The sequence below is a fragment of the Megascapheus bottae genome, chromosome 18, assembly GCF_031878675.1.
Source record: "Megascapheus bottae isolate mThoBot1 chromosome 18, mThoBot2.hap1, whole genome shotgun sequence".
NCBI classification, from domain to species: Eukaryota; Metazoa; Chordata; class Mammalia; order Rodentia; family Geomyidae; genus Megascapheus; species Megascapheus bottae.
In genome coordinates, this window is record NC_143526.1 from 31384261 (window position 1) to 31411688 (window position 27428).

Consider the following 27428-nt stretch of genomic DNA (forward strand, 5'->3'; position numbering starts at 1 on the left):
GCTCAAGGGTAGGGTAGTAGTCTTGAGCTAAAGAGCTCAGGGACAGAGCTCAGGCCCAGTTCAAGCCCCATGACCTACAATAAGTAAACAAAAAAACAAAGAAACCTGTTAGATGTTGACTATTTCAAGGATATGATTATTGCCATGCAAGTGCAGAATGTATTTGGAAATGTCTTCAATTCTCCTAATCACCTTACAACTACCAATTCCAATTAATATAATCAACTAGTAGTAGTAGTGGTCTGAAAACTTTTGATAGTAACTTATCAATGAGGAATAAATAAAAATTATACAATGTTTCTTTTTTTTCTTTTTTCTTTTTTGCTAGTCCTGGGGCTTGTATTCAGGGCCTGAGTACTGTCCTTGGGCTTTCTTAAGGCTAATACTCTGCTATTTGAGCCACAGCACCACTTCCGGCCTTTTCTATATATATGGTACCAAGGAATTGAACCAGGATCATTGTGCATGCTAGGCAAGCACTCTACCAGTAGGCCAAACTCCCAGCCTCCAAATTATATGACGTTTCTGATTCAACATGCCTTTCTTTTTCTTTTTTTTTAATTTTTTTAATTGTAATTAGTAAAAGGGTTACATGATATTTGCCAGATAGAAGGTGCATTAATTCACATACATTGATACCCTTTCACATGTCTTGGTACCCATTTCCCTCCCCCCCCCCCAACATGCCTTTCTTTAGTAATAAACAAGGCTTAGTTCGAGATTATCTAAAATGCTAGGCAAGGTGGCTCACACCTATAATCCTAGCTACTCTGGAGGCTGAGATCTGGAGATCGAGGTTCAAAGCCAGCCTGGGCATTAAAGTTCATAAGACTCATCTTCAATTAACCACCAGAAAACCAGAAGCGGCACTGTGACTCAGGGATAGGGCAATAGCCTTGAGCTGAAGAGCTCAGGGACACTGCACAGGCCCAGAGTTCGAGCCCCACAACCGACCGAAAAAAAAAAAAAAAAACCTGAAACAATTAAAAACTAAAAATCTTATAAAAAGGAATGACTAGCAAAAAGTCCATATCAAAGGCTGGGAGTTTGGCCTAGTGATAGAGTGCTTGCCTAGCATGCACGAAGACCTGGGTTCAATTCCTCAGTACCACATACACAGAAGAAAGAAAAAAAAAAGCCAGAAGTGGTGCTGATACTCAAGTGGTAGAGCTGTAGCCTTGAGAAGGTCCAAGGAAAGTGCTCAGGCCCAGGACTGGCCAAAAAAAAAAGTCCATATCAAAATGCTAAGTAAAATATCCCAAATGTGAAATAGGTCTTGTTTACTAAAGTGTGTATGTATACAATATAATGTCAAAGTAGCAGATAAATTGGTTAAACTTGACATAGGATGCTTTGAGGTTTTTTTCCTAATAAATAAAAGAGAAGAAGGGGGAAAAAAAGCTCATATACATTTGTTCAGTAAAAATTATTCCACTAGTGATTTTTTTAAAGTCTACCTATTAAAACACAACCATAAAAATAAAGGGTAAATTCATTTTCCTTTTCAGAACTAACAGAGAATAACTTACTTAGAAAGAATTCCTCGAAGTCAGTTTTCTCCACACAGCTAGTATACATGCGCAGGGCTGCAATCTTAATCTTCTAGACAAAGAGAATAAAACCAAACTCAAGACATGACCAAGTGGATGTTCTAATGTCATTAAATATGAGTCCCAGAATCTTACATTTTTTTCAAGATCCAAACGTATCTTTAGGCTATTTAAATTAACACAGATATTTGAGTCATTTTTTTTAAAGATAGCCATTAACACAAATATGACACAGTGTTCACATTTTAGGATTTCAGCGTGAAAAGGTAAAAAGTTTTTCCTCTCTCTCTCTCCCCCACCCTTCCTCCTTCCCCACTCCCTCCCTCCCTCTCTCTGTGGTTATATATATGTGCCAGTAGTGAAACTTGAATTCAGGCCAAATGCTTAATTAGCTTTTTTCATCATATCTACACTTCCAGCTTTCAGCTTTTTGCTGGTTAACAGTCAAGGATTTGTCTGTGTAGGCTGAATTTGAACCAAGATTTTCAGATCTCAACCTTCCATGTGGCTAAGCTTATAGGCATGAGCCAACAGCAACTGGCTCAAAGAGGTTTTCTTAATATTTAAATTTTTCTCTCAATTTATCACACTTGAAGTTCCCAACATTGTTCACCATACTAACTAGCCCAGGACTGGCAAAAAAAAAAAAAAAAAATCCAAAAACAAAAACTTTACATTTGGCCGAGAGTTTGGCCTACTGGTAGAGTGCTTACCTAGCATGCATGAAGGCCTGGGTTCAATTCCTCGGTACCACATACATAGAAAAAAGCTGGAATTGGTGCTGAGGCTCAAGTGGTAGAGCACTAGCCTTGAGAAAAATCCAAGAACAGTGCTCAGGCCCTGAGTTCAAACCCCACAACGGGCAAAAACAAAAAAAATTCAAAAACATCTACAATTGAGTAAGTTAGCAAAAAAGATTTATAGCTTATCTTTCATAAAATGATAGGACAAGTTACAAAATCATACTAAAAACAAATACTATGATACAGCAACTGAAGAAAACAATGTAGAATTTAGTAGTACAAAGTATCAGGAATATCGAATGTTATATAATGCTTGTGTATATTTGTACCCTCTAGAGGTAAAAATAAATCTGATGAACAGAAATATTTCAATAAATTAAAAGGTTTCATCTATATATAATTAAAATTTGCTAATTTATTTGCTATAACCTAGGGTTAAATCTAAACCTCACAGATAACAAAACTAATCAGACATACCTACAGGGAAGCCCACCTTTAAGGCTGGGATATAGCACAAGGTTCTAGGTTCAATCCCCAGTACCAAAGTGGGGGGAAATAACTATTGGTAAAATACTACAAAAGAAAAGCAATTATTTGGACTGGAAGCATGGCTCAAGTGGTAGAGTGACAACTGGGAGCAAGAAAGTCAAGTAAAGTGATAGAGTCCTTATGTTCAAGTCCAAATACCATGCACACGTGCACACGTACACACACACACACACACACACACACACACACACACACACACCCCTAAAAGTATACAGGAATAATATCATAAAGAGCAGAAATATATGACAATGAAGAGAAAAATAATACAGAAAACAAAACAAAGTAAGTGAAAGGTGGTTCTTTTCAAATATCATTAAGGAGGCTGGGAGTTTAGCCTTGTGGTAGAGTGCTTGCCTAGAATGCACGAAGACCTGGGTTTGATTCCTCTATATCACATATATAGAAAAATAATCCAGAAGTGGTCTGATAGCTCAAGTGGTAGAGCTCTGCCTTGAAGAAGCCCAAGGACAGTGCTCAGGCCCTGAGTTCAAGGCCCAGGATTGGAAAAATAAATAAGATAAAAATTAATAATAATAAAAAAAATATCATTAAGGGCGGGGAGATTAGCCTTAGTAGTAGAGTGCTTGTCTAGCATGTGAAGACTGGGGTTTCATTCCTTGGTACCATATATATAGAAAAAGCTGGAAAGCCGAGGTGGCTCATACCTATAATCCTAGCTACTCAGGAGGCTGAGATCTAAGGATTGCAGTTCAAAGCCAGCCTCAGTACTAAAGACCCTGAGACTCTTTATCACTTTATCTCCAATTAATCACTAGAAAATGGGAAGTGGGGCTGTGGTTCAAGGGGTAGGGCAGTAGCCTTGAACTGATGAGCTCAGGGACAACACCCAGGCCCAGGGGTAGGGCAGTAGCCTTGAGCTGAAGAGCTCAGTGACAGTGTCCAGGCCCAGAATTCAAGCCCCATGAGCCGCCCCTGCCCCCCTAAAAAAAGAAGAAAGAAAACAGCAGCCCATATGGCATCACTACAGAATTCTACCAAATCAACACCAAATCTATACAAACTCTTCCAGAAAAGCAAAAGGAAAAACACTTCACACTACATTCTATGAGGTCAATGTTATCGTGACTCAAAACCAGTCTTCAGAAGGAACTAAAATTTTAGAACCATAACCATCATAAACCTTCTAAATAAATACATAAACCTTCTAAATAAAAGGCAAACAAATAGAACCCACCAATATTTATGAATAATATATCATGATCAACTGGGATTTATTCAAAAAGTAGATTCATTTGTGATTTATTATATTAACACCAGAAGGTGGAAAAAGAGGAAGAAGAGGAGAAAGAGATACGTTTAACACTGCTGACACCAAACAACTTATGCACAGAACATATTTTAGGAAGCATTGAGGCATACCATCCTCAACGTAATGATATCATTATCTAAGCGTTTTGGCCTTGGAAAGTCTATTCTTATTCTTACCCTCACAACAAGAAATTTAAGATACTCCATATCTCTTCACTGCATTTGACCAAGAATTTATTGAGTACCAAAACTCATTGCCTGGCACTGGTCTAGATGTTGAAGAGAAGTAAACAAAACAGACAAAAATTTCTGCCCTCGGGGAGCTTATGGCCCAGTTCAACTAAAGACAAATTTAAAATTTAAACTAAAATTCCTAACTGCTTATTTCCTAGTTTGTCCTTTATTCCTGTAGTTGCTTTCAGGTTCCTCTGTGTAAATAAGCTCCTCTTGGGTCAAATTACCCTGCCCTCAGAAAGGCAGGCCTGCCTCTCTCTAATGCCCAAGTTTTGCCTGAAGAAGTAGTTTTCCCCATAAGTATGTTCGTGAAAAAGCATTCATTAGAAATAATGAAGACTTCCTCAGACTGGCTGGTATATTTGTGCAGTGCTCATACTGGGCAATCAGGAGCATTTTATAGTTCTTCACTTTTCCTGAAGCAAAGCCAAACCTTTATACTTGGGTGAGCCACTTTCCTGGACAAATCTATAAAGCAAATCCCTGAAGACCATCACAGAAACTGGAAATAACAACTGGAAAGAATCTCTTTGGGAATCATGCATTAATATAAGTTAAGTAGGTAGGTGGACTAAGTTTCCACCCAGTCAATACAAATTGTACTGGTCCTTGGATAACTTCATGTTTATTTCACTCTAACTTGGGAAGACTTCATCAGGCCACTTGACTATAAACAGAGGCCCCTAGAACTGCCCTCCCTCTAACCAATGCCTTCTGTGCCCTCCTCCAAGTGAAAAATTAGTAATGGGCTTGCCTAACAGCTGAGTGAGAATTATAAGGGGCTTTTTTGTCATTTGAACCTTCCATTCTGTACTAGAATTCTTTCTACAACAATCTGGTTTCCTGTTCAAACAAGATCAATGACCTTGTAAGGCTACCTATCCTACTGAAGGGTAACTCTTGTTATGTTCTTATTTAATTGAACTGAAATGTTTCATTAAAAATTCTGCACACTGGAGAACTTGAGAGTCTTATGAGTATGACTATGATTACATCTTATTTTTCTTATCTATTATTATTATTACTTCCTCTTCCTCCTTTTTTACCCCCCTCTTCAAATGCTAAGAGCCATCATAGCCAGGAGTTTGACCTAGTGGTAGAGTGCTTGCCTGGCATGCATGAAGACTGGGTTTGATTTCTCGGTATTGCATACACAGATTAAAAGCCAGAAGTGGTGTTGTGGCTCAAGTAGTAGAGCACTAGGCTTTGAGAAAACCCAAGGACAGTGCTCTGGCCCTGAGTTCAAGCCACGGAACTCGCAAAAAAAAAAAAAAAAAAAAAAAAAAGCCATCATGCCTTCTCTTTACTAAGCTAAGCAACCTTATTTTCTTTCTTTTTTTTTTTTTCCTTTTCTTTTTTTTTTTTGTAGGTCATGGGGCTTGAACTTTGGCCTGGACATTGTTCCAGAGCTATTGGGTTCAAAGCTACCACACTACCCTTGAGCCAAGCCTCACTTCCCATTTTCTAGAGATAAGAGTCTTAGGTCCTTCTGTACCTTTGAACCTTAATCCTCAGATCTCAGCCTCCTGAGTAGCTAGGATTACAGGCATGAGCCACTGTGCCTGGCAGCAACCCTATTTTCTTCAACCATTCTTCATTCAAAACAGTTTCTGAAGTTTTCACAATGTCCACTACCTACTATTGAAAACATTCTTGCCTTGCCAATATCTTTCAGAACAGGTGAAATTCTGGAAATTACCAATTCTATAATATATGGTTGATAAAAATTGTCCATTATTTATATGATTTTACAATATAAAGATAATGAAATCTGGGCCTAGTGGCTCACACCTGTAATCCTAGCTACTCAGGAGGCTGAGATCTAAGGATCAGGGTTCAAAACCAGCCCAAGCACTAAAGACCTAGAGACTCTTATCTCCAATTAACCACTAGAAAATAGGAAGTGGGGTGGTGACTAAAGGGGTTGGGTGGTAGCCTTGAGCTGAAGAGCTCAGGGACAACACCCAGGCCTAGGGGTAGGATGGAAGCTTTGGGCTGAAGAGGTCAGGGGACAGGGCCCAGGCCCAGAGTTCAAGCCCCATGACTGACAAAAAAAAAAAGAAAAAAGACCTTTTCAGGATACTGAAATAGCTAAGCAAAAACTATATGTGAAGTCCTAACTAATCAGAGAATATAGGGATGTACACCTCAAGTCCAACACCTGAGAGGCAAAGGTAGAAGACTGAAAGCTCCAAGTGGGTCTGAGCTACATGTAAGTTCCAAGTCTGGGCTATATAGTGAGTCTTTGTCAAAAAAAAAAAAAAAAATCAAAACAAAAGAACCCTACAATGGGTGCCAATAGCTCATTCTTAATTCTATCTACTTAAGAGGCTGAGATGTGAGACTCAAAATTCTAAGCCAACCTGTGTAGGACCAGCAAAAGGCCAGAAGTGGAGGTGTGGCTCAAGTGACACAGTACCAGCCTTGAACAAAAAGCTAAGGTAGAAGCTGGAGCACTGGTGCCTTATGCCTTTAATACTAACTACTCAGGGGGCTGAGATCTGAGGATTATGGTTCAAAGCCAGCCTGGGTATGAAAATCTTGAGACTCTTATCTCCAATTAACACTCTCATCTCCAATTAACACTCTCATCTCCAATTAACCACCAGAAACTCAGAGGTGGTGCTGTGGCTCTTGCTAGAGCTCAAGGACAATACCCCAGCCTAGAGTTCAAGTCATACCACCACCAAAACACAGCGAAAGTACAGTGTCTAGGCCCTTGAGTTCAGCCCCAGTACTGCAAAAACAAAAAGATGGGAGGATGGGAGTTTGGCCTATTGGTAGAGTGCTTGCCTAGCATTCACAAAGACCCGGGTTCAATTCTTCAGTACCACATACATAGAAAAAGCCAGAAGTGGTGCTGTGGCTTAAGTGGTATATCTCTGACCTTAAGAAAGCCCAAGGACAGTGATCAGGCCCTGAATTTAAGCCCCAGGACTGGCAAAAGGGGGGGGGGAGGGAAGAGAGAGAGAGAGAGAGGAAGAGAACTTTAATATAATTACACAGGAAAATGAAAACTATATATAAAAATACTAAAGAAAGGGGCTGGCAATAGACAAGATAAAATAATGTCATTTGCAGGGAAGTGGCTGAATCTAGAGCAAATCATGTTGAGACCAAAGGAATAAAAGGCATATGGTATCCTTAAAATGTGACTATTAGATCCAAACAGTATAAGAGCAATGACTCAATATTTGAGTATCCAGTACTATGGACATGGTATTGGAAATATAAACACAATTACATAGAGACATAAAAATTTATGACTCTATATACATAATGTTTCATTACATAGATTAATATGTATCTATGATATTCAAACCCTCAGCCTAATTTTAATTACATTCTAAAATCTAAGTGCTAGTGATTGTATATAGATTCCCTTCTTGAATACGTATTTGTTAAACGTCATTTGTAATATGATGTAAAAATCAATGTTAATAAATTCTTTAATTTAAAAAAAATCAATGTTAATAAATTCTTTAATTTAAAAAAAAAAAAAAAAGGAAGGGGCTGGGAGTTTGGCCTAGTGGTAGAGTGCTTGCCTAGCATGCATGAAGACCCAGGTTCAATTCCTCAGTATCACATACATAGAAAAAAAGCCAGAAGTGGTGCTGAGGCTCAAGTGGTAGAGCTCTAGCATTGAGAAAGTCTAAGGACAGTGCTCAGGCCCTGAGCTCAAAAATTAAAAAAAAAAAAAAAATACTGACAAAAATATAGGGAGAAGATCGTAGATGCTGCTGAAATGGAAAAATAAGCAGGCATTTCACTCTTTAATCAAACAATTATGAAAATACCAAACCAAGAATTTTGCCACAGCAATTCAATACAAATGTCAATATCACTGAAAAGGTGATATCCTTCTAAATAAAAGTCAGAGTTACATCTTCCCATCAAAATATACTTAGAGTGAGGTGCTGGGTGCTCACACCTGGTATCCTCGCTACTTGGGAGGCTGAGATGTAAAGGTCATTGAAGCCAGCCCTGGCCAGACAGTACTAGCAACGCTTAGCTCCAACTAACCTGAAAAGCCCAAAGTGGAGCTGTGGCTCCACTAGCCTTCAACAAAAAAGCTCCTGAAGCCCAGCACTGTCGGCTCAAGCCTGTAATCCTAGCTACAGGAGGCTGAGATCTGAGGATCCTGGTTTGAAGCCAGCTCAGGCAGAAAAGTCCCTTTGACATTCTTATCTCCAATTAATCACTCAAAAACAAGCAATGGAGCTGTGGCTCAAAGTGGTAGACTGCCAGCTAGCCTTGAGCAAAACAGCTTGGCCCTGAGTTCAAGCCTCATGAATGACTGACTAAACAAGTAAGCAAGTAAGTAAATAAGTAAATAAATAAATAAAGCAAGTTAGCTACCTTGGGGACAGCACATAGGCCCTGAGTTCAAGCCTCAAGATAGGTGCATACGCACACGTGCACACACGCATACACACACACACACACACAATTATAACATCATGTTTTGATGTTTTGATGTCACGAGTTTAAAACTGAATATTACACAAAGTAAATGATTTTAAACAAATTAAAACATCAGGGATTTGATTGAGGCCATAAAATTACCAAGAAAAATTAACCTAAGCTAAAGTAAAAGAATATTCCTGATGATTTTGCAATCCTCCAAACAGAGGCCAGTTTTCTCTCTGGAATCATAAAAGAAAAATCAGACTAGGCAAAGAATATACTAGCAACCAAATTGAACCGAATCACCAAAACATAAATTCAACAATAAATGTTCCCATTTCTGCTTTTACTACTCCTCTTATTTTAATTTGTGTGTGCGTGCGTGTGTGTGAGTGTGTGTGTGTGTCAATACTGAAGCTTTATCTCAGGAACTCCTACTTAGCTTTTTCACTCACAGCTTACACTCTGCCACTTGAGTCACATACCCAGTCTAGCATTTTGCTTATTGGAGATGGAGTCACCAATTAACTTTTTGCCTTGGATGACTTCAAATCTCACACCTCCGGGTCTTAAGCCTCCAAGGTAGATAGGATTATCTAATTTCTGACTTTCAAATTAAACACATTAAAGTCCCCCCCTGCCCCTGCCCAGGTCCTGGGGACTAAACACTACCCTTGGGCTTTTTCCTCAAGGCTAGCACTCTACCACTTGAGCCATAGCACCATTTCCAGCTTTTTTCTATGTATGTGGTAAGGAGGAATCAAACCCAGGTCTTCGTGCATGCTAGGCAAGTACTCTACCACTAGGCCAAACTCCTGGCCCACATTTAAAGTTTTTAAACCCCAAAACCATAATTTGGTCAGTCACGGGGCTTGAACTCAGGGCCTGGACGCTGTCTCTGAGTTCTTTTTTTCTTTTTTTTTTTTTTTGCTAGTCTTGGGGCTTGAGCTCAGGGCCTGAGCACTGTCCTTGGACTTTCTCAAGGCTAGAGCTGTAACACTTGAGCCTTAGCACCACTTCTGGCTTTTTTCTATGTATGTGGTACCAAGGAATCAAACCCGGGTCTTCATGCATGCTAGGCAAGCACTCTACCATTAGGCCAAATTCCTGGCCCCCTGTCCCTGAGTTCTTTTGCTGAAAAGCTAATGCTCTACCACCTGGAGCCAGAGACACTTCCAGTTTCCTGGTAGTTCTCTGGACACTTTCCTGCTGGGCTGACTTTGAACTGAGATCCTCAGATCTCAGCTGAGTAGCTAGGATACAGGCATGAGCCACTGGCACCTGGCTATTTTAATAGGGAAAAATATTATGATTCATAACATTATCAACATTTTATCAATTATCAAAAAATGTCACTATCAGAATGTGCTTTCTCTATGATTTTCAAAGCCCCTTATGAGGCTTATGGAATCACAGTTGATTTTTCTGAATTCATATAAAATAGAGATTATGAAGAAAAGTTTGTATTTACTGCCATGAGAACTGCTGGTAAGAGAAGCAATCAAAAGAAGAAACCAGGCCGGGAGTCTCGCCTAGTGGTAGAGTGCTTGCCTAGTATGCACGAAGACCCGGGTTCAATTCCTCAGTACCACATACATAGAAAAAAGCTGGAAGTGGTGCTGAGGCTCAAGTGGTAGAGTGCTAAGCCTTGAGAAAGTCCAAGGACAGTGCTTAGGCCCTGAGCCCAAGCCCAGGACTGGCAAAAAAAAAAAAGTAAAGCCCATGTTAGAAGTGAAATTGTAATTTTGTTCCAACCAATTAAAATGGTGTAAGTGATGGCTTTACTTTGTTGCTTTGACAAAAGTTGCAATATTTTCTAGACAAGTCTTTCCTATTGCTTTGTATTAATTTGCTTTGATATGATTAGGCATATTCAGTATTCTAGCAACCCATAAAGGGATTATGAGGCACTCTGCCATGATAGAAAGAAATGGTAGTAATAACTGAGAGACTAGTGCTTCCTTAATAATGTTGTCCTCGCCAGACACTATTTTGAAAATGAACTATACAACTTGTGGGTAGGGATGGGAGGGAAAAACTGAGAGAGAGCAATGGAATGAGTGATGTCCAAAAAGAAATGTACTCATGACCTGATTTATGTAACTATAACCCCCTTGCCTATCACCTTTCATAATAATAATTAATTTTTTAAAAGTTATCATCAGAATAGCTGGTTCTTTACAACTTATCTACATGGATACTAGGAAACAGAACGTGAGAAACTTCTGTGTGTGTGCATGTGCGTATGTGTTTGTATGCACGTATATGCACACATGTATGGGTGCTTGAACTAAGGACTTTGAACTCACAGCATTTTTGCTCAAGTTGGCACTCTACCAATTGAGCCATACCTCCACTTCCAAAAATCCAAGCTTACTGCCATACCTACGACTGCCAATCTTGCTAAGGAACCTGACTATTTTAGTTACATAAATCTAACTTGGAAGTAGAGGTTGAACAAGTGCATTCTGGAGGAAATTCTCAAAATAATATACAAATTTCATAAAAGCAAAGCATGAACTTTAATGAAAATCTTTTTTTTTTTTTTTTTTTTTTTTGTAGGGCATGAACTCTGGGCCTGGGCACTGTCCCTGAGCTCTTCAGCTCAAGGCTATCGCCCTACCTCTGGAGCCACAGGCCCACTTCCTGTTTTCTAGTGGTAAATTGGAGGTAAGAGACTCATGAGCTTTAGTGCCTGAGCTGGCTTTGAACCGTGATCCTCAGATCTCAGCCTCTTGAGTAGCTAGGATTACAGGCAAGAGTCACCATACCTGGCTAATGAAAATCTATTAGCAGCAGAAAAGACAAATCCTCAAAGGAAAATTAAGAATTTGTAAAACTTTACCCATTTACTGTATTTCAAAGGTCCTGTGAATCCCATGGCTTCTATTATCTTTGTGAAGATTCCAACCTTTTCCTCCACAGGCTGTGGGAAATCTCTGATAGTAGGAAGCTATTTAATCAAAGAGAAATAAACTAAAATTAGTTACAAAAATTTTTATTTTCCTTTTTGGTGGTATTGCATTTTGAACTCAGTCCATATACTTGCTAGAAGGTGGCTCTACCACTTGTGTCATGCTCCAATCCTTTTTCAGCTCACCTGAGGATCTTCAGGGATATCAGGTCACACATCTGGCACTGATGGACTTCAACAGCCACCAAACAGTAGCATGGCTGGAGAAAGCCATCACCTTCACTGACTGCCTCCTCAAGGTTGACACCAACTTAGTACAGGAGGGCAGATATATCTATACTGAGATCAGATCATGAAGCAGAAGGCAGCTGGGCTGAAGAACTATAAAATTCCCAATGCATTGCTGAAATGCATTTTGCAGTTCCCCACTCCTGCCAGGTAATATCTCTCTGCCAAAGCTAGATGAACAACAGCCCTTCTCACACAACAGAGAGCTAGCGATAGTGGAAAGGGAGTATCTCATGAACACATTTCAGTGATGGTACTGTTATTGTGAACCTTAAAGTCCCATGCTTTTTTTCTGTCACCTGAAAAAGTGGATGCTTAATCATTTCTTAGTAATTGACTCTAACAATTGAAAAATATCTAGCTAAACAAGGCAATGAGTTCCTGATGTTAATGCAAAAAAGAAGGAATGACAACTTCCAATGAGACAGATCACATATTTACTTACAGACCTATTTTATTTTCCTTGATGTTTCTATCAACTTAAGCATTATCTTTACCAAACATACTTGCATTTGTCCCTAAGTACCTGTTTTATTCTGAGCAGAAGGCTTACATTCTGGAAACCAACTGAATGGATTTTAGACTTTTATATGCTTTAGTACACAAAATTTATTAAGAAATATAGATGAAATGAGTCTTGTAAGTTGAAAATAAACTCTAAGGGGCTGGGTATGGTTCCCAGCACTGGGAAGGCTGAGGCAGGAGGATGACAAGATGAACACCAGCTTAGGCTATCTAGTAAAACTCGACCTTCTACTTGGGGGTGGAGACTCTTTCCAAAAGTTGGCTATCTATACAGTAAGAAATTCTCTCAATTAAGTATTACTTTTTCAGATAAATATTACTTAACTTGTACACAATTCATAGATTGTTTTCCTCTAAAGTATTTTTCTAGACAAGACAGTACAATGGAAGTAACAGAGGACACAAGCTCTGAAGGCTTATGTTCACATACTCAGATGGTTTATCACTTACCATCATTGGGACCTTCTACATTTGCTTAAAATCCTTGCCTCATCTAACTCATCATTTTCTTGAGAACCAAATAAGATCTGACTAAAAACATACGATAAACCTAGGGGGCTGAGAGTGTGGCCTAGTGGTAGAGTACCTGCCTAGCATGCTTGAAGCCATGGGTTCTATTCCTCGGAACCACATTCACAGAAAAAACCAGATGGGGTGCTGTGGCTCAAGTGGCAGAGTGCTAGCCTTGAGCAAATGTGTCCAAGGACAGTGCCCAGGCCCTGAGTTCAAGCCCCAGGACTGGCAATGAAAAAAAAAGAAAGAAAGAAAAGAAAAGAAAAAAGAAAGAAAACAAGGGCTGGGAGTTTGGCCTAGTGGTAGTGTGTTCACCTAGCATGCATGCAGACCCGGTTTGATTCCTTGGTACCACACACATAGAAAAAGCCCAAGGATACTGCTCAGGCCCTGAGTTCAAATCACGACAAGCAAAAAAAAATTTAAAAATTAAAAAAAAAAATACGATAAACCTAGAAAGTACAAAGAATTCTCACCTTATTTGGGGAATGATACTTCCTACTCAATTGTACATCTATTCCTGGAATCTTTTCTGCTCCATTGCAGGTTTGGGATTGGTTCATCTGGGGCCACTGAAAGATAAAAAACAGATGTAAGAAACACTGGGCATAGGGCCAGGAGTTTGGCCTAGTAGTAGAGTGTTTGCCTAGCATGCACGAACACCCAGGTTTAATTCCTCAGTACCACATACATAGAAAAAGTTCAAGGCCTAAGGCTCACTCAGCTGGATTTGCCTGCTTTAAACCTCAATCCTTACATCTCAGCTTCCTGAGTAGATAGGATTATAGGCAAATACACTTTTTTGAGAATAAATTCCTAAGGATAGTGAAAAGGCCCTTGGATATAAGAGGGAGGAACAAAAGGTAGGAACTAAAGCTGTTGTGTATCCTTTTTATAATAATAATAAACCACTATAAGCTCCACTAGGACACAGTGCAATTACACAAATACACTTCCTTTATTTTCTGCCCCAATGCTGAACACCATTCTGGGCATGGAATCCGCCCTCAATAAAAACTAGGTGGGTATTTGTACTTTTTTTTTTTTTTTAAAGAGAAGATCCATAAAAGAACCACAGGAATGATCAAAGGGATGAATAAAAGGTCCTAGTGGAAAAATTAAAACGAATTGAGGCTGTTTAGTTTGGAGAAAAGGCAACTGAAGAATTAAGGAGTAACTTAGAATAACACTTGAGCTGGAAGTAATCTCAGAGATCTCCTAGTCCAACCTTTTCACTTCACAGATGAGGAAACTAAAACCAAGGAAGGTTGCAAATAAGTGAAGGTAGTTTTAGGACAATTTTTTTTAAGACCCACTTTATTCAGTGAGGAGAAAATCTGCTCAAATAGCATGAACATAAATAAAAACAAAAATAGCAATTACAACTTATTTTTGCAAAGCTCCTATGTGCCTGCCAGGTACATGCTTATGTCTTAGATGATCTCACAACAATCTAGTAAAGCAGTTGCTGCTTCTTTCCCTTTTTGGATATTTGGACACAAGACTCAAGGTAGCTTTAAGGAATAAAATATATATTTAAAACTGAATCTATTCCTACATCAAGCTACCTTCAAAAAACAGAATAGACCACAGGTCCAGGCACACTCTAATTGGTTTAGGATTTCTTGGTTTGGTTTGTTTGGGGGAGGGGGGGTTAGGGATCAAACCCTGGGCCTCATAATAGAAGGTAAGTACTCTACCATTCCTCAGCTAAGCCACAGAAATAGAGAGAGGGCTTTCCAGCCAGCACATCTTTCTTTCTAAATACCATTCTCCAATAAAAGGAATGAGGGCTCCTTGAAGAAATTACTGAATCTAGGGTTAGAGCAATGAAGATACAACATGAACACAATGCATGTTGTCGTGCTAGGAAATAAGGGAGGTTCAAAAAAAAAAAAAATAGGGGTAGAAATACAGAAAAACTTAAAGGAGCCGGACGCAGTGGCTCACACCTGTAATCCTACCTACTCAGGAGGCTGAGATCTGAGGATCACGGTTCAAAGCCAGCCCAGGCACTAAAGTCTATGAGACTCATGTCCAATTAATCATCAAAAAAAAAAGGAAGTGGGGCTATGGCTCAAGAGTAGGGGGGTAGCCTTGAGCTGAAGAGCTCATGGACGGTGCCCAGGCCTCAGAGTTCAAGCCCTATTACTCATGACCCATTTAAAAAAAGAAAAGACTCAAAGGAGTTCTCAATAGCCCAAACTGGGACAACATGATCAATAAAATAGCTAATCAGAAAAATATATTATAATTCCTGGGAGAAATGAATTCATATTGCTATAAATAAGAGGAAATAAACAAACAGGGCAGAAGAGACAGCTCTTCCTAATATAAGAATTCCAATCAAAGCCAAGTAATGGTAGCTCACACTTGTTAATGCTACCTATTCAGGAGGCTGAAATCTAAGGATTGTGGTTTGAAAGTCAACCCAGTAAATAAAGTCCAAGAGACTCAAAAACCCAAAAGTTGAGCTATGGTCTAAACAGTACAGCAGTAACATTGAATGATAAAGCTCAAGGATAGCACCCAGGCCCAGAGTTCAAGCCCCAGGATTAATATACTAGCTACTAGCCTACAGCAACTTAAAAAAAAAAAAAAAAAAAAAAAAAGAAAAACTGAAAAAAGAACTTAAAAAGAAAAATTCCACTTCATAAATGTAGAAAAGAGGGCTGGGAGACTGGCTTAGTGGTAGAATACTTGCCTAGCATGCTTAAGTCCTGAGTTCAACTCCTCAGTACAACATATACAGAAGTAACACTAGTTCAAGTGGTAGAGTGATAGCTTGAACAAAAGAGGGACAGTGCCCTGACTTTAAGCCATAGGACTGGGGGGCGGGGGGGAGAGACAAGGCTCAGACCAAGACAACAAAATATAAGAAAGATGGAAAGAGAAATCACCAGGTGAGCACTTTGTATGAGTGTTACAGAACCATCAATATTCTGCAACTGAAACCCCTTTGTACAACAAAATTTTCTTTTTTCTTTTTCTTTTTTTTTGGCCAGTCCTGGGCTTGAGCTCAGGGTCTGAGCACTGTCCTTGGACTTTTTCAAGGCTAGAGCTCTACCACCTGAGCCACAGCACCACTTCTGGCTTTTTTTTATGCATCTGGTACCGAGGAATTGAACCCGGGTCTTCGTGCATGCTAGGCAAGTACTCTACCAGTAGGCCAAACACCTGGTCCCCCTTTGTACAATAAAATTTAAGAAAAAAGAATCAATAAAAGTATTATAAAATCCAGCAATCTAATTTTGAGTATACATCTAACAGAATTTAAAGATGACTCTCATGTTACTTGTAGCTGACTCATGCTCACATTAGTCAAGAATAGAAGCAACTCAAATGTTCACTGAATCACTTGGATAAAGAAAATATGATCCATCCAGGCGCCAGTGGCTCACACCTGTAACCCTAGCTACTCAAGAGGCTGAGATCCGAGGATCACAGTTTAAAGCCAGCCCAGGCACTAAAATCCATGAGACTCATCTCTAATTAATCAGAAAACTGGAAGTAGCACTGTGGCACTGTGGCTTAAGTGGTAGAGTGCTAGTCTTGAGCTGAAGAGCTAAAAGACAGCACTCAGGCCCAGAGTTTAAGCCCCACAACCATATATATATATATATATATATACATATATACATATGATCTAAATATAATGGAATGTTAGGATGTAGGCAGGTTTAAAATGAAAGATTCTGGGTTACAGTGTTGATATACTCCTGTATTCCTGCTTGAGCTGGTCTCAAGCTAAAAATATCAAAAAGAAAATACCAAAGCATGTATAAGAATTCATTAACAATGACTTGGAAAAGACTGGCTGGATACTAGTTGCTCTTGCCTGCAATCTTAGCTACTCAGGAGACTAAGATCTGAGTATCATAGTTCAAAACCAAAGCAAGAAGGTCTTTGAGACATTCATCTCCAATTAACCAGCAAAAACCTAGCAAAAACCCAGAAGTGGAGATATGGCTTAAGTGGTAAAGTGCCAGCCTCGAGTGAAAAAGCTAAAGGCCGGTCCTGAGCCCTGAGTTCAAGCCCAACAACTCTCCCTCCGCCCTCCACCATACACACACTAATGGGCTTTGAGGGGAGGGCAGTACTAGCATTTGAGATCAGGGCCTTTCACTTGCTATACCAACACTCTGCCATTGAACCACACCTCCATACCGAAAAGGTTTTTGGGTTTTTTTTTTTTCTTTTTAGGGGGGTGTTTGTGGGTCATGGGGCTTGAACTCTGGACATGGGCACTGTTCCTGAGCTCTTCAGCTCAAGGCTACCACCCTACCACTGGGCCTGGGTGCTCAAGGCTATTGCCTTACCCCTGGAACTACAACCCACTTCCCATTTTCTAGTGATTACAGGCATGAGTCACCATGCCCAGCCCTCAAAAAGAACTTCTAAACCGAATGTCTACTCTAATAAGTGAGAAGACATCAGAGTACAAAGTTCTATAGATATTTGTGGAGGTACTAAAGGAGAAATTGGCATTACACACACATACATAAAGACCAGAAAAGAACCAGTAGAAATAAAAATATTGTTTTCAGATGTGAAGTCATAGATCATTTATATTTCCTTATTACAAGAGTTATTTGTATGACTAATAATAAAACCTCTCAGAGAGTCTAAAGTTAGCCACACTGTAATGAATCATATGTTAATGGTAAAGCAAGGCCTCTACTAATTGTTTCTTGTGTATTCTGTTCATAAAAGGAAAAAAAAAATTTCTCAACCCAAATAAAAGGGGAAAAATTGGGACAAAATGAGTGAGGGAGAGACACTATTCAAAAAGAAATAGAGGGGGCCGGGAGTTTGGCCTAGTGGTTAAAGTGCTTGCCTAGCATGCATGAAGACCCGGGTTCGATTCCTTGGCACCACATACATAGAAAAAAAAAAAAAAAAAAAGCTGGAAGTGGTGCTGAGGCTCAAGTGGTACAGCTCTAGCCTTGAGAAAGTCCAAGGACAGTGCTCAGGCCCTGAGCTCAAGCCCAGGACTGGCAAAAAAAAAAAATAGACTCATTTCCTGACTTATGTAACTATAACTCCTCTTTATATCACCTTTACAATCAAATGATAATATAACATACAGTAAAATAGTAACATACAGTAGGTTCAAAAAGAAAACTAGAAGAAAATAAAAGTTGACTTTGAAATGAATATCTAGAAAAACTTCCTAACAGTAAAAATCATCAGACTGTACCATGGTATCTTAGACTAAGTTCCACTGTGGAGATATTCAGAAGCAACACTGAGATACTGCAAGAATCACTCCTAACCTGGTACCAGAGAGACCCAGAACCGTCTCATGAGGTTTTTCCATTTTCCTTTCCAACACAATTTGGTTGGTTAATCTATAAATATATGACATTTGCACATAAACACTAAGGTTTTCACACCACATAAAGGAACAACAAATATTACCTGGGAAGTGCCAGATAAAGTCCTGCCCCATTGTCCTTGAGTAGGACACAATGGACACAATTGGCTGCATACTGGAACCCACTGGGAGATGGCAGCCTGGTTCCTCTAGAAAAAGAAAAACATGGTTAGTAACGTCTAACAGACTGAGTATAGTGTACCTGTGACATTAGGACAAGTTATGAAACTTCATAACCTCTTGCTGAAATAGAGCTTCTAAAATCCTGGGAGTTAATACTAATAAGCTGAAGGTGACCCTTAAGAAGAGGGGACAATAGACAACAAAGAACCTCCTCTTAATTTGTCCTATGGTTTTTAGACAACTCTGTTATTCTTTACCTCATATATGGTATAAACATGTGCACATCTGAAGGAAGGTGGAAGGAGGGCACAGAATCAGTGGAAAGCAAGTGAAAAAAGTCTAGCAATGGGGCCCAGAAGCCTCACTAGACATCGATGAAAGTGAACTAAGCCACCTAAGCCACGCCAGGGCAGGGAGAGGAGGGAGGGAATGGGAGAGAAAGAGGGAACAGCTGACACTCAGCCAAAGGAAAGATACATATCACCTAATCGGGAAGAATCAATTTCACGTTAATGTTTGAAGTTAAACTTTTTTCTAATGTAAAACTTGAGGTCTTTGTATTTTTCATTATGCATAAGCTTTGTAGATCAGAATGATGATCCTTCTCAATGTAAATGTTAAAATGTGTATGTGACTGCAGCTAAGTATAACTACATCACAGTACAATGAAATATATGTAATTACTCAATCTCAATAAAAAATTCTTGGGCGGAGAGTTTGGCCTAGTGATAGAGTGTTTGCCTAGCATGCATGAAGACCAGGGTTCAATTCCTTGGTACCACATACATAGAAAAAAAACCCAGAAATGGAGCTGTGGCTCAAATGGTAGAATGCTAGCCTCGAGTGAAGGAGGTCAGGAACAGCGCCCAGGCCCTGTTTCCAAGGCCCATGACTAACAAAAACCAAAAACACTGAGTTGACTGTTGGCTAAATAACAACCTCTATGAAGTTTGGTAGCCTTTTTTATGTAAAATAAAGATAAAATGCCCCCTTTTCAAGATTAAAAAAATAACAAATGTACTCCCCAGTACTTTATTACACTGAATTTAATCTCCATTTCCTTCTTGGTAGTCTAGCAGTGTCAGAGGTGAGGTAGAAAAGGGCATTATAACTCCACCTACAAATACTAAGGTTTTTTTAAGTTGTTTCACAGTTATAACATTATGTAACTGCTTATGCTGAGTGCCAGGGGCTCATGCCTGTAATCCTAGCTACTCAGGAGGCTGAGATCTCAGGATGCCCAGACAGGAAAATCTATAAGACTCTTATCTCCAATAAACCACCAGAAAACCAGAAGTGGCATTGTGGCTCAAGTAGTACAGGGTTAGTGTTGAGCTGAGATCAGGGACAGTGCCCAGGCCCAGAGTTCAAACCCCTCGACCAATAACAACAAAAAAAGTAACTTTATAATAGGCTATTCATACCACTTTTTATTTCAAATGAAAAGTAAAAGCTAGGTGTATCCTTACACATCTATAATCCAAGCTATGGTCTAGAGAGGCTGAGGCAGAAATACTGATTTTCAAGCCAACCTGAACTGTGTAGTGAAATTGTCTCAAAACAACAACAACAACAACAAAAAGAATAAGCAAAAAGCAGAGCTAAAAATACTTTATTTCAACTGAGGTTCGATCTGTTAGAAATGTAACCAAGAGATAGTTACTTGTGTTTTATTAATGACAGATTTACCAGGATCATTCAGTAGCAGGTGTTCCTTTCCTAAAATGTAAATATGAGTTGAGATTAAAACTTCTACAGAGTAAGGGTGGAAGCAGGAAGAAATTACAAATAGAAATAATACAAATGTAAAAAAAAACCTTTTTAATCATGTTATTTCCAATGTCAACAAAGTCATTCTCTGTTTTTAGCTCTATTTGATGTCAGGCCAATACTTGAAACTAGTTTGTATTAGAAGAAAGGAACAATCAGCGGTGTTCTTTTCCTCTCCAATACCACAGCAATTCTTGTCCAAATCTTTCACTGAAACTGCTGAGGTACAGGAGAAAGATGCTTGAACTGAAGCTTGTCATTAAATAGCTATGTGACCCTGAACTACTCAACAGGCTTCCTTTTACCCATATTACAAAAACAAACAATAAAAACTACCTCACAAGAGTGTTCCCCAGAATTTCTTGAGCTTTGAACTCATGGCTTCATGCTCACTTTACTGGCACACTATCACTTGAGGAACACTACCAACACTGCTTTTTGTTTTTTAACAATTAATTTGGGCCAGGAATTTGGCCTAGTGGTAGAGTGCTTGCCTAGCATGCATGAAGACCCGGGTTCGATTCCTCGGTACCATATACACAGAAAAAAGCCGGAAGTGGTGCTAAGGTTCAAATGGTAGAGCTCTAGCCTTGAGAAAGTCCAAGGACAGTGCTCAGGCCCTGAGCTTAAGTCCAGGACTGGCCAAAAAAAAAAAAAAAACAATTACTTTACTGCTATTATAAAAGTGATACACAGAAGGATTACAATCACATGAGTCAAAGAATGAGTACATTTCCTTTTCCACAATGCCTTCCATTCTCTAATTCTCTCCCCACTTCTCTCCCCCTTCTCCACCTACAAGTTACATAGTTCATTTTTTCCCCTCAAATTCTGTACCCCCCCCACCAGCACTGCTTTTTGTTGGTTATTTTCAAGTTGAATGCTTGAGGACTTTTCTTCCATGACTGCTTTCAAACCTAGGTCCTCTGAATTGCAGCCTCCTAAGTTGCTAAAATTATAGGCACAAGCCACTAATGCCAAACCCCCAAGGAACATTTCTTTTATGTGTGTGTGGGTAGGGGAGTTGCTACATCTTAAACTCCACCACTTGAGCCACAGTCGACTTCTGGCTTTTTGGTAGCTAACTGAAGATAAAGAGCATCATGGACTTTACTGTTCAGATTTTTTTTTTCCTTTTCCTCCAGTTGTGGGGCTTGAATTCAGGGTCTGGGCTCTATTCCTGAGTCTCTCTGTGCTCAAAACTAGCACTTGAGCCACAGCATCACTTCTGGCTTTTTCTGTGTATGTGGTGCTGAGGAACCAAACTCAAGGCTCATGCTAGGCAAGCACTCTACCACTAAATCCACACTCCCAGCCACATTGTTCAGGCTTTGAACCACAATCTTTAAAACCCAAACTCCTGAGAAGCTACTATTACAGATGTGAGCCACTGATGCCCAAGGATTTTTTTGTGCTGATACTGAGGCTGAAATCAAGGCCAGGGTGCTGTCCCTAAGGTCTTTTGCTCAATGCTAGCACCCTGCCACTTGAGCTACAGTTCCAAGTCTGTCTTCCTGTGGTTACCTGAACATAATAACCTCATGGATTTTCCTGCCAGAGCTAGCTTTGAACTGTGATCCTCAGATCTCAACTTCCTGAGTAGATAGGGTTACAAGCATGAACCATAAGTGCCCAGCTTAGAACACTACTTTTGTTTGTTTCTTTGTTTGTGAGTCCTGAGGCTTGAATTCTGGGCCTTGGCACTGTCCTTGGATACTTTTTTGCTCAAAGCTAGTGCTCTGCCACTTGAGCTTCAGTGCTACTTCTGGCTTTTTCTGAGTATGTGATACCAAGGAATTGAACCCAGGGCTTCACACATGCTAGGCGAGCACTCTATCACTAGGCTATACTCCTGGCCTAGAAAACTACTTTTTTTTTTTTTGGGGGGGGGGGTCTATCACAGGGCTTGAACTTTGGGCCTGGGCACTATCCCTGAGCTCTTCAGCTCAAGACTACTACCCTACTCCTGGGCCTGGGCATTGTCCCTGAGCTCTTCAGCTCAAGGCTACAGGAGTATTATTACTGATTTTTTGAGGGTTCTTTTTGTTTTGTTTTTTGTTGTTTATTTTGTCGATCATGGGACTTGAACTAAGGACCTATGCACTGTCCCTGTGCTTCTTCATTCAAGATTAGTACTCTACCACTTTGAGTCACAGTGCCACTTCTGGTTTTCTGATTGTTAAAACTGGACATAAGAGTCTCATGAACTTTTCTGCCCTGATTGTCTCTGAACCTTAATCCTCAGACTTGAGCCTCTTGAATAGTTAGGATTACAGGCATGAGCCACTAGAACCTAGCAGTATTATTGTATTGAATAACTTTTACTGACATATGCAAGCTCTTCTTTCCTTGACAAACTGCCATAGCAGCAAGAACCAATGTCTTTAAAAATCTGGGTTTTTGTGTTTAAGTTCCCACAAGCCGCTGATCACAGTTATGTCAATGAATCAATACATAACCTTAAATTTTATGTATGCTTCCATTGAAATATACCCTGCTTAATATTCTGATCTCACAGCCACCAGCAAATCAAATATCTAACAAAAGGCTAATATCCAAAATGTATAAATAATAATAACAGGAAAATCAACCTAAATAAAGGTAGATAAAAATTTTGGACATTTCTCCAAAGATATACAAATAACAAGGCCAGGAAAAGAAGATCAACCTCACTAGTCATCAGGTAACTGCAAATGGAAAGAAAGCACAATGAGTTATTTCACTCCCACTGGAATGGCTATTATCAAAAAAGGCTTGGCCTAGTGGTGGTAGAGTGCTTGCGTAGCATGCACAAAGACCAGGATTTGATTCCTCGGTACCACATATATAGAAAAAGTTGGAAATACTGGGTATGGTGGCTCACACCTGTAATCCTAACTACTCAGGAGGCTGAGATCTGAGGATCATGGTTCAAAGCAAGCCTGGGCACTAAAGACCCTGAGACTCTCATCTCCAATTAATCACCAGATAAGGGGAAGTAAGACTGTGGCTCAATGGGGTAGGGCTATAGCCTTGAGCTGAAGAGCTGAGGAACAACACCCAGGCCCAGGGGTAGGGCAGTAGCCTTGAGCTGAAGAGCTCAGGGACAGTGCCCAGGCCTAGAGTTCAAGCCCCATGAACCCCCACCCCTCCTGCCAAAAAAGTTGTAAGCGGTACTATGGCTCAAGTGGTAGAGTGCTAGCCTTGAGGAAAGCCCAAGGACAGTGCTCAGGCCTAATCTCCAGTACTGGGGGGGAGGGGGGGGAAAGGGCCGCGAGTTTGGCCTAGTGGTAGAGTGCTTGCCTAGCATGCATGAAGACCCAGGTTCGATTCCTCGGTACCACATACATAACAAAAAGCCTGAAGTGGTGCTGTGGCTCAAGTGGTAGAGCACTAGCCTTGAGAAAATCCAGGGACAGTGCTCAGGCCCTGAGCCCAAGCCCAGGACTGGCAAAAAAAAAAAAAAAAAGGCTAAGAAAGGCACTGGTGGCTCATGCTTGTAATCCTAGCTAGTCAGGAGGCTGAGATCTGAGGATCATGGTCTAATCCAGCCTAGATAGGGAAGTCCATGAGATTCTTCATTTTTATTTTATTACTGCAAGTTAGAGAGGTATGCTCCCGGGCGAACCACCTGGTCAGTACCAGAGAGGTTGCCCATGAGAATCTTATTGCCAATAAACCACTAGAAAACCAGAATTGGAGCAGCAGCTCAGAGTGGTAGAGTACTAGTTGGGCACTGGTGGCTCACACCTGTAATCCTAGCTACTCAGGAGACTGAGATCTGAGAATCTCAGTTCAAAGCCAGCCTGGTCACTAAAGTTTGTAAGATTCTTATCTGCAATTAACCACCAGAAAACCAGTAGTAGTGCTGTGGCTCAAGTGGTAGTATGGTAGCCTTCAGCTGAAGAGCTCAGGACAGCCCCTAGGCCCAGAGTTTAAGCCCCATGATGGACAAAAGTTAAAAATAAAACAAAATCCAACTAGCCAAGTGCCAGTGGCTCATGTTTATAATCCTAGCTACTCAGGCAGCTGAGATCTGAGGGTCACAGTTCAAAGCCAGGCCAGACAGGAAAGTCTGAGAGTATTCAATTAAACACCAAAAGAAGCTCAGGACAACTTCAGGTCCTGCATTCAGACTCTGGAACCAGCATACACATACATACACATACACACACATACACACGCATGTGCACCCACATGGGCAACAAGATCCAAGATCCAATTAACAGAGGGCAGCACTCCAGAGAGGTGGTTTCTATAGATGCTATCACCTAAGATATAAACCTACAACAATCCCAGTCCCCACACTTGGGGACAAAAACATTTGAGACAGGTAGGGCAGTCACTAATTTCAAATACAAATCAAAGTGTCCATTTCAGGTTTCAAGCTCCCAAAATATTCAGTTTCTCTCAAATATTCATCCTGCTAGGCATGAACTCTATTGCCAAACCATGCTTAAAGCACTTTTTTGCACTGTTTTATTCTGTGCTGCCAGCACTGAGCAAAAGATCAGGGGATACAGTGTCTCGGCCTTGAGTTCAAGCCCCAAGACCCCCACCAAAAAAAAAAAAAAGGCAATATAGGGTTGAGATTATAACTCAATTGAAGAACACTACCGTAGCCTATGTGAAGACTGTGTTTGATCCCCAACACCACACACATAGAGACACACCATTTAGAACATACTAGTTGCCATTTGCCTAGCTGCCTTCACATCTGAATCAATTTCTGCTTTTGGCATCAATAGTTAATTCACTAAGTGAATCTTCCTTTAGATTATAGGAACTACTCCTCAAATATGTATTTCCTGAGTAGCAATTTAGGGTTCTGCACCTACTAGGCTGGTTTAAAAAACTCAAGAAATAAAGCCGCCATCGAAGACACAGAAAAAAATTAAAAGTGTCCCAAGGACAATACTAACTCAACTGCTAACCGGAGGCACAGGCGTCATTTGTTTGGGAAAACAGTGCTCTACATGACTTGGGGGTTTGTTTGTTTGTTTGTTTGTTTTTGCCAGTCCTGGGGCAGGTCCAAAGTCACAGTGTCAAGTAAGGGCTAAAAACCAGGGTCTCCAACCAGGGCCTTTGTGAGCTCCTGTCCCTGAGGGGAATGGGTGACAGGCGGATGTCGCTCCCTCCTCCAAGAGAGCGAGAGAGGACAGGCCGCCCCAGGGGTCAGAGGAGCTGGGAAGCTGCTTCAGTTTCCCGGCAGAACGAATGGATCGTACAGCCCGAGGACCTTGCAAGTTCTCTTCTAGCACCTTCTTCCCGCCCTGCCTGACCCGCCTCTCCGATTCCAACCCGGAGACCCGGCATGCGACCCCCGAGGATTACTCCTGCACTCACAAGGACTCGCACCAGCAACGCCATGTTCCTCAATAACCATTTCCGGGTGAAGGGTGTGCTTCCGGAAGACCGGCCGCCGACGCCGCCGCTACTGCGTCCTTGGCCCAAAAGACGAGCACTGCGCAGGCGCGCGGAGGCCACTGTGCGCATGCGCCCTCGCGCGCGCGCCTCCCTGGGTTGCGCAATTAGATCCGCTTTTTCTTCCTTCTAATCCTGCTGCACGTCACAGAGGTTCGAGTCCTCTCCCGGCGGCCGCCATCTCCGCCATCCCAGCCTTTCACGTGCTTTTCCGTGCACCCACTGGCTTTGCCACTAGGATCTGTATTAGTGCCACTTCTTTCCTGAGCCCACCCCCAGCACGAGGGTTTTCAATGGGGGCTGAAAAGAGCAGGATCTCGAGAAATGCCAGTATTTTATTTTATTATTATTATTTTTTAATCCTGAGAAGAAGTCTAAGGATGTAAGCCAGCAGAATCCTGAAAGTCAAGGGAAGGGGGTTGTCACATAGGGACCTGAAGTCTGGTAGAATCCAGTTTGTGAAAAAGTACACCTTTGAATCTTGATAGAGAAGGGGTGATAAAGATGAGACTCGCAGGACACGGTGGCCCTGGCCTCTGAGCTTAACTACTCAGAGCACAAGGATGGCAGCTTGGAGGTCTGAGTGGGCAGAAAAGCCCAATGAAAGATGCTGAATTGGGTGGCACATGCCTGCCATTCTAGATACAGGGGAATCCTAAGAGGAGGAGCGTGGTATCCTAGTCTTGGTGCAATGGTGTCAGAAGCTATCTCAACCAACACGAAAGTCTGGAGGCATGGCTCAGTCCTAAGTTCAAATCTTAAATAGTATATATACATCATGAGAGAGTACCAAGAATCAAGAATGTGAGTTTCCTGTGACTGGCCTTGACCAGAGAAAATACTATTGTATTTCAAGAGAATTAAAAGAGAGCAGCTGTGGGCCAGGAGTTTGGCCTACTGGTAGAGTGCTTGCCTAGTGTGCCTGAAGACACGGGTTCGATTCCTCGGTACCACATACATAGAAAAAGCCAGAAGTGGAGCTCAAGGACAGTGCTCAGGCCCCAAGACAGAGAATGAGAGAGAGAGAGAGAGAAAGAGAGAGAGAGAGAGAGAGAGAGAGAGAGAGAGAGAGAGAGAGAGAGAGAGAGAGAGAGAGAGAGGGGGGGGGGGGGGGTGGGGGGGGGGGGGAGAGGGAGAGGCGCTGCAGGAAACTACCTGGAGCAGAAGGCCAATATATTTCAGGACTTCCTTTCCAAACGAGACAGCAAAGCCTCTGCAAAGTGTTCACTATACTATGTATTAGGCACAAAACACATAGATAATGGCTTTGTGGAACTCATAAACCAACAACGAGGAGGGGTACTGGAAAAATCTTTTCAATCAGTGGGGGAGTGTGAAAACTGAAAGTTTCTAGAAGGAAAAACAACAGCTCATGTGCAGAATAATATGGAGATTTCTCTACTTCTATGAGTTTAGCCTTTTTAAATTTCACATATAAATGAGATGCAGTATTTGCCTTTCTGTGCCTGGTTTATTTCACAACATAATGCCATAGGGATTCCTCCATTAACAAAAGGAAATGACAGCATTTTCTTTTTCAGGCTGTGAACATCAACATTTTCTTTATCCATTCATGTAGATAGACTCTTAGATTGGTTCTATATCCTGACAACTGTGGGTGTGGGAATGTTCATCTCCTGCAGATATATAGCCAGTAGTTGGGTCATGTAATAGGTCTACTTTTAATTGTTTTAGGGACTTCCATACTGTTTTGCATGACTTGTACTCATTTACAATCATAGCCACAGTATACAGGGTTTTCT

The 27428-nt window shown here is 40.8% G+C and overlaps 1 protein-coding gene across 3 annotated transcripts in view; it reads right to left on the bottom strand.

The window, feature by feature from the left end:
• Uqcc1 (ubiquinol-cytochrome c reductase complex assembly factor 1) overlaps positions 1-25690 on the bottom strand; it is an 84636-nt gene extending 58946 nt beyond the window's left edge. Inside the window, exons 1-6 of one of the 3 annotated variants that reach the window (XM_090352238.1) lie at positions 25551-25676; positions 23199-23205; positions 18414-18518; positions 13469-13564; positions 11598-11705; positions 1530-1602 (exon numbers count right to left, since the gene is read on the bottom strand). In XM_090352238.1, the coding sequence (XP_090208364.1) occupies positions 1530-1602; positions 11598-11705; positions 13469-13564; positions 18414-18518; positions 23199-23205; positions 25551-25627 (466 nt within the window). In that variant the 5' untranslated portion in view covers positions 25628-25676. Of the gene's footprint in view, positions 1-1529; positions 1603-11597; positions 11706-13468; positions 13565-18413; positions 18519-23198; positions 23206-25550 lie in introns of all 3 variants that reach the window. The other 2 variants (XM_090352236.1, XM_090352237.1) reach the window with 2 other exon arrangements.
• Between the last annotated feature and the right edge of the window lie 1738 nt (positions 25691-27428).